General features: G+C 34.3%; 1 protein-coding gene across 1 annotated transcript; it reads left to right on the plus strand.

The window, feature by feature from the left end:
* Positions 1-3,024: 3,024 nt before the first annotated feature.
* LOC139040533 (olfactory receptor 5W2-like) lies at positions 3,025-3,951 on the plus strand. Its single transcript, XM_070487296.1, has one exon. It carries the CDS (start codon positions 3,025-3,027, stop codon positions 3,949-3,951), a length of 927 nt encoding a protein of 308 aa, XP_070343397.1.
* Positions 3,952-8,315: the final 4,364 nt, after the last annotated feature.

Here is an 8,315-nt window from a genome sequence, read left to right on the forward strand (position 1 = left end):
AGAAAAATAAAACAGATTATATTCAATCTGGAACTCCTTTCTATTTTTCCACTATGCCTCCATCACTGGCAGAATCTTGCCTTGGTTTAGAAGCAGGCATTCGATGACCAGTCAGTTCTCTTAGATCTCTAAGAATCTGTAGACCGCTGTTTTTGTAAATTTAATATGAACACACTATAACATTTAATGAGAGTAGTCAATTGGTATTTTTTCTTAAAAAAAGACTTTTTTCATTATACTGTAGTCAGGAACCTATTAAGAGAAGTGCTTTGGAGTCAGAAAAACATATTGTCTATGAAACTCCAGGAATTTACTGATTAATTCTGTAGAACACTCTTGGAATCTGCATAACGAGGTAATTAGAGACAGCTCAGGAAACACAAGATAATATTTGAAATATGTAATGACAAACATGAAGATGAGTTAAATTAAATAATATATGAAAATCACAAAGCATTTGTTAAGATCTCCATAATGAACTATATTGAATTCATAACTTTTGCCCTCACAAATTCAGTGCTGAATGAAGAGGTGCTTAAAAAACACATTTATAGAAAGGAAGGTAAAAGTACTTTATGGTTAGAAAATTGGAATGCAGTATTTATCTCTCTGTCCCAATGAAGGAGTCCAATGAAAGAGACCAATACTTTTGATCAAGATTCAGGGAGGGTAGAGATTACATTGGTAGCTGTAGGTGAGGGATTTGGGTAGACACAAATTTCACACTTCCAGTAACTTTCAAATCACTACCATGAATAATAGTGCACACAAGTATTTTTGGAAATAAACAGAACTTGGATTTTTTTAAAAAATTTATCCACAGTTTTTTTTTTTTAAGAATCATCCTTGTACATATGAACTACATTTGTAGAAAAGCCCTCAAATTTGTTTATTTCTACTCTGTGTTGAACATCTACCAGGTTCACGATAAAAAACTATTTAACAACACATATGTGCTGAGTCATCAATCACACCAATCCTTGTGTTAGGAATTGTGGGGATGTAGAAAGACATATGAGATGAGATTAAAAACATTCAATAAAGAGCATACTAAGTGTAGTGGATGCTATACAGTCATAAAATCATTAAACTGAGGGTGATTGACATGTAGTTGGAGGAAAAAAGGAATCAGACAATGACTAATGAAAAAAGCAGTAAATAAGATTACCATATGTCTAAATGGGAGGTGAATGAGAGTTTCTAAGAAATGGAAGACACATGATCAACAATAAATATGAGTTGAAAATCATTATGTAGAGGACCTATTTGAATTTTATTAGACATCTGGTTTCACTGGAGGAGGGTATAGATTTATGTGCCATGAACATAACATTAAAATAAATTCTGGTAAATTTATGTCCTTGATCACTTTGGTGATGAGTGAAGAATTGGAAGTTCAGCCTTCGCTAAATTCGTTGCATCATTCACAGGGGAAAATGCAGAAATAGAAATCTAATTAATCACATTCACATAACACAGAAGAGTGAAGGCAGTTACTTTAGAGATTTAGGTCCCAAAAGTCACTAGGTAGAAATAAAGTGCAATCTGCCTATTGTGTGTGTAACAAAGATAAGAGCACAAAGACTTGCTCATTTCAGGTAAGTGTCTAAATGAACAAATTTAAAGAATATAGGGAAAAATCATGTATTGAAGAATTTGTAAGTGAATTATTTTATACCTGCCTTATTCAGTTGAATTAATTCCGCAATATAATAACCAAACAGTGATATTTCTTTACTAGCCCTGTATGAATTTGATTGGTCTCAATTGCCATTTCTATGAGGATAGTAAAGATTTAACTTATTTATATTTTAATCAAGGTTGATAAGTAAACATCATTTTTTATCACTGTGCAAGTAATATCATTGTATATGTAAATTTAAGATTTGCTTTACTTTTATCAAAAACAAGAGATAACACATTACAAATACCAATATATGTAAGTCCAAGTGCATACAGACCACATATTATAGTATTTGTCCAGAAGAAATTAAAAATAAAATCAGAATGCACATTACTATTTTCATATATCAATAGATACCTACATGATACTTACATGAATAAAGGAAACAGAAAACTATATACCTCAGAAACATTTATTTTTTCCTTCTCTCATTTTCATTTTAATGAAAAAGTCAAGTAAAAATCTATGATATGTGCTTTTATTTATCATAATCTGCTGTTCTCACTTCTTTTTAGCAGTTCTCTTTGACTTCTGAAGGAGTTTGTGCTTTGGCCAAGATCCTTCATGCAAATGGGTTATAAATTCTGTGGCAAACCAGTGATGGAGAATGATAGAATAGTTCTACAAATCATGGTCATGTTTCAGTAAACACTAAAGACACCATACACCAAAAACAATACAATAATAATGCTCATTTAATGTAAGATCTTTGTCAGTGACACATGCAATTACATACTTTTTATTGAGGTAACATTGGTTTGTGACATTACTCAGATTTTAGGTGTCCATCATTATGTATTTAGTTCCATATAGACTACATCATGTTCACCACCAAATGCCTAGTTCCTATTCATCACTGTACAAATGACCCCTTTCCCCATTTGGCACTCCTTCCAGTGAGTTTCTTGAATAATGCAATAAATGTGATCCTTTTGCCAAACATATATTAATCCTGTATCTTCTGGCCTAGTCTCTCTAACTATATTGTGCCTTTTGTATTATTTTGGATGTAGAATGAGCTTTCAGCTCATTCAAATCTACTGCCTGACATTGGCTGACAGGAGCCAAGATGAGTCACATATCTCAGGAGTGAGATGCAGATTTAAAATTAAAGTTTATCAACTTCTAATCTCAGAAATTTTTAGTTTTTTCACAAAACAATAATGCCTCTTTAAAAGTGACACTTGTTGGGCTATATTCTAAGGGCAAAGAAAACAATTTACAGGAACAAACCATGTTCTGTCTTACAGGTAACACTTTTTAGAAATCCAGAAGAGTCAAATGCCAAACTATAATTTTCTTGATCATTTTTGCAAAAGTTTACAACAAGGATAAAGAAGATGGACAGGGGAAATTGCTCCTTCTTGAACGAATTCTTTCTCTTGGGAATTACCAATAACCCTGAGACCAAAGTGACCCTATTTACCACATTTCTGGTCGTTTATCTCATCAATCTTCTGGCAAATCTTGGAATGATCATTTTAATTAGGATGGATTCCCAGTTGCACACACCCATGTACTTTTTTCTCAGTCACCTCCCTTTCTGTGACCTCTGCTGTTCCTCAGCAATTGGGCCCAAAATGCTCGTAGACATATTTTCCAAGAAGAAATCAATCCCATTCTTTGGCTGTGCTCTGCAATTCTTCATCTTCTGTATATTTGCAGATTCTGAGTGTGTACTCCTGGCTGTGATGGCCTTTAATAGGTACAAGGCCATCAGCAACCCGTTGCTCTATACAGTCAATATGTCTAGCAGAGTGTGCTCCCTGCTGATGGCTGGGGTTTATCTGGTGGGAATGGCAGATGCTTTGATACACACAACATTAACATTCCACTTGTGTTTCTGTCAGTCAAAAGAGGTTAATCATTTCTTCTGTGATGTCCCGCCACTCCTTTTGCTATCTTGCTCGAATACACAGATCAATGAGTTAGCAATATTCACCATTTTTGGCTTCATTGAACTGAGCACCATTTCAGGCGTTGTTGTCTCTTATTGTTATATTTTTCTATCAGTCTTGAAGATCCACTCTGCTGAGGGGAGGTTCAAAGCTTTCTCCACCTGCATCTCCCACATAACTGCCGTGGCAATTTTCCAAGGAACTATGCTCTTCATGTATTTCCATCCCAGTTCTTCCTACACATTAGATCAAGACAAAATGACCTCATTGTTTTATACCCTTGTGATCCCCATGTTAAATCCTCTGATTTATAGCCTGCGGAACAAAGATGTGAAAAACGCCCTGAAAAAACTAAAAATTAAAAGTTAATTTGAAACAAATAGGTATTTATATATGTAAACAAACATACTCTTGTGTTTTCCAAATCATTTATTCTACTATAAAGTTGTCTAAAATACCTTAATTAGTAAAGTAAGTATTTTACTAAGTCAGAATGGTACCAATATTTTGGAGATTCCTAAGTATGCTATATTTCGTTGTATATCTCAGTTTCTAAAAAGGCACTCTCTATTTTTGGAAAACTTTCCAATCTCCATTTTAGTGTGCCAATTTTTCATTTGTTTGATGTTTATGTTATGCATTATTTTAATTAGTCTAAGAGCTATTAGAGTTTACATTGCACTTCTAGGTGTTTTGCATTTCATGGTGAATCCATAATAATGTATAATAATGTTTGCATAATAATGTATCCTAATGAAATGCATCCTGAAGAAAATGAGTATGACTAATTAAATAATATTACAAATAATTGATAATAAACTCTAAACCACCCTGAAGTAAAAAGGCAGGATCCACTAAATTCAAGAAAAATAACTAAATCCAGAGTACAGAGAAGTAAAGATGCTTTGAAATTCAGTTTTAGAAATAAACTAGGAATAAGGATACAATTGATGGTGGGGAGAAGTAAGGATTCTAGACAGAGAGGCTGGGAATTAGAGCTCTTGAGGTGGGAAGACAATGCCTTCTTAGAGATTATGAAGTCAACATGGGAAAGATAGAGAGCAGAGTGGAGGGTCCTGGTAAAGCAGATCTTTGTGCTAAAATTCTCAAGTCATTTACTTCCACTCAGTTTTTCTTCCCTTTTCAGTCCTAGTCAAATGCCTCTGTTTGTTGTTTGCAAATAATACTCTGCCTAAGACATCATTTTCTTTCTCACTCTGTTGATTAAATTGTTGATTCCAACATGAGACTGTGAGCATTCTTTGCTCAAGGACTGAGCATCATACCTGTCTTACCAGTACCTATGTCATGTCTGAGACACAAAAGAGAAAAACAAACAATAAAAATCAACATAACTGATTACATTTTTGAGTTTTTGTTAGGTATCTGTCAAAACATAATTAAATGAGGGTGTGATATGTGCCTTGTATACATATTTTACAGCTTTTTTATCTTTAAACTTTTTTGAGGGAGATTTGGCCTTAGCTAACATCTGCCACCAATCCTCCTCCTTTTTTGCTGAGGAAGACTGGCCATGAGCTAACATCCATGCCCACCTTCCTCTACTTTATATATGGGACATCTGCCATAGCATGGCTTGACAAGCAGTGTGTAGGTCCACACCCGGGATCCAAACTGGTGAACCCCAGGCTGCTGAAGCAGAACATGTGAACTTTACCACTGGGCCACTGGGCCGGCCTCTTTTTATGCCTTTTAAAAAAGCACATAAAATGGTTTTGTATACTAAGGTAATAAAGCTATAATGATATTCATATTAATTACATGAAAATTAAAAAGCATTCATTTGCCTACTTTCTTGAAGTGTTCTGCTTCATCTGGCTCTTCCTATTTTCTTATTGAATGTCAACCACTGGAAGCAGCTTGTTAAGAAAGCATGGATGTCACTATATATCTAAAGGCCATAAAAGACTCAGTGATGTTGCAAACTGTCTATTAAAAATCTGTCCCTTAAGTAATTGTAAATGTCCTTGGTGAAAGAATTTCGGAATGGAAGTAAACTCCAAGAGGCTCCTCTCATTTTCAAGGTGGCATTTGCCGAATACTATGACAGATTGAAAAAAAGTGGCGGTAGAAAAAAATCAATGGTTAATGCTTCTTTTGGAAAAAAGTCTTCATGATTTCCACTTGTAATATATTTTCTCAATTTACCCATTCTATTTTATTAATCTTTCTTACTGGCAGCAATATGGCAGAAAACATTGTTTGAAATATACTAAAGTCCAAACAAATCAGAGGTTCAGTTGATTGTCACTAATTCAGGTTATATCTTTCTTTGATATGGCATATGTCAGTAACATCATGTAAAGATTCATTTGAACTGCATATTGGTCCCTTTAATCACACCTAAAGAATGTGAACTAACAAGAAGGAAATTTTAAACCCAATAAATGAGGTATCATAAGCTCAATAAATGTATGCCTGAAAATGGAAGAATCAATTCGATTAATTTCAGGCTTCATCTCCCCAAAAAATCACTTAAAAGGAATATTGCGTAGTAGCTTCTTCACTTAAATAGGGACTTGTGGAAGATGACTGAACTGACCATTTCATGTTGGGATTCTACAGAAATAGGGAAAACGTCAAAAGGCTTTGGTCTGTTGGAGCTTATTTACTTCATTCCTCACCATTTCCTTCCAATGTCTGTATCTCCATGTCACGCCATTCTCACGCATCCATATGGGACTGATGAAAATATTATTATCTGAATATTATATTATCAATGACAGTGAAGTGGTTTGATATAAAAGGCATTTTTTTATTTGTAGACTCTTTTCCTTCAGCCTTGCGCTGGAATCTCTAAAGGTAATAATGCCATAATGAGGGTAGATTTTCTCATATGTGTACCACAATGAACAGACAAATACATACCTGTGATAGGCTATACAACTACATTTGTTAGAATACAGCAGTAGTAAAGCTCAATGATCCAATAAGTGGGAAGTCCTGTATAAACCTAGTGGCAGCAACTTTTAACCTCAATGAAAAATAATCTACAGACATATACTGTGAACCCTGTACCCAAAGCAACTCTAAATCTCTGTTATATTTAACAAATCATCCTTCCCTACTAGACTTCAGTCCCTTTTCTGTAAGAGTGCTTGATAATTATCCTTAAAGTTATTTCCAGTTCCACAATCCTTCTTTATATAGCTATGATTCTAAAGCTCTAGCAGTTTATTGTACATAATATGTTTTCAAGATATTCTTGTAAAATTAATAAAGAATATAACTTTCATAGACTATTTCATTAATTACCTTTTATGTTACTGAAAATGTGCTGCTTGCTTATAGAATAAAGATGCTTTTAGTAACTCACAGCCTCTGCTTTTCTTTGTTGGGGAGGGGACAATTTCCCCTACCTCTCTTGGTTATTTTGGCTGATCTAATAATAAGATTGACATAGACAGATTAAGAGGAGAAAAAATTAATTTAATTTTGTATGGACGAAGATCCCAAGATATGAGATCCAAAGAAGTGACCAAAGCAGGCAAGGTTTACATGCTTTAAACAAAGAAAAAATAAATTTGTAAAGAATTGAAAAAGAAAAAAAAACTTAGGCTTGGGTAGTCATTAGTGAAGAAACTAAGCAAAGCTTGTTTATGCAGTCTTTTCAGCCCTGAATTCCCTTCCCTGATGATTAGGATGTCTCTCTATCTTCTGGTGCAAGGAGATAACTTTCACAAGGGAGATTTTTTCCTGCTTTCAGGGAGACAAGGAGAGTCAGAGTGGCCTTCTTGCACTGGCTGTTTCTTAATTAATTTTAACTCAAACTAATTAATATATCAAAGTGGCATATTTTGGGGTAACCTGCCTTGAATCCCATCATCTTGTTTCCTGCAACAAGAAGACTTAATAAACATAATTTTTCTTGGTACCAAAATCAGAACTGAACTTATTTGATAATGGCCCATGCCTTAGGGGCAGACAACCATTTTCTGAATGAAGGAGTTTATATGTGGACAGTTGCCTGTGTAGTATTATATTTAAGGCACCAGTGATATACCAGGAAAGCCATGTAGATATAGATTTCTTTTCTCGTATCTCACTTTCTGACCCTGATGCCTTAAATTCTGCTGTAAGTCTTTTGCCTTATAATTTAAAAAAAAATCATTCCTTATTCACACACAATTTCCTTTGGGAAGTAATTTAGATTATCTGACTTTCAGCAATATATTGTCACCCATGCTCTGAGTTTAATGGGAGTTAGATTACATGGTCTGCAGGGAACCCATGTTTATGACGTTAAAGATTGCATCCTGACTAAACAGTGTAGCCTGAGAAATTTGATATCCCTGGAGATAGGGGAGACCTTAGGGAAAATGAGTATGGAAAGGAATCAAAGGAAGCTGGCCAAGGATGACTCTTCCTCCTCCAAATATGCACCAGAGAAGCAGAGAATGGTAGTAAAGCTCTTAGTTACCACAAATATAGAATTTTCTTGAGTTTACCTTGTGAAAAATTAGTGGCAATTACTTAGGCGGTTTGAGATTTGCCTCAACAATACCTCCAAGAGGAGACCATTTGGTGCTGTAGTATTGGGATTATCACACAAATAATAGATGTATATTTTGAAAAGGCCTTAAAATTGGTTACTAAAATTACTTTTCCAAAAGTTAAAAATATATTTAATTTCATTAAATTTTGCCTAGAGTATTCCAGCATAATATAAAGTAAGGAAAAACTCTACAAGAAAAAAAGAGATAAATAAGTAA

The sequence above is a fragment of the Equus asinus genome, chromosome 17 (assembly GCF_041296235.1).
Source record: "Equus asinus isolate D_3611 breed Donkey chromosome 17, EquAss-T2T_v2, whole genome shotgun sequence".
Lineage (NCBI taxonomy): Eukaryota > Metazoa > Chordata > Mammalia > Perissodactyla > Equidae > Equus > Equus asinus.

Coding starts and splice junctions, on each gene's coding strand:
- LOC139040533 (XM_070487296.1), top strand. CDS start 3,025: ATGGACAGGGGAAATTGCTCCTTCTTGAACGAATTCTTTCTCTTGGGA.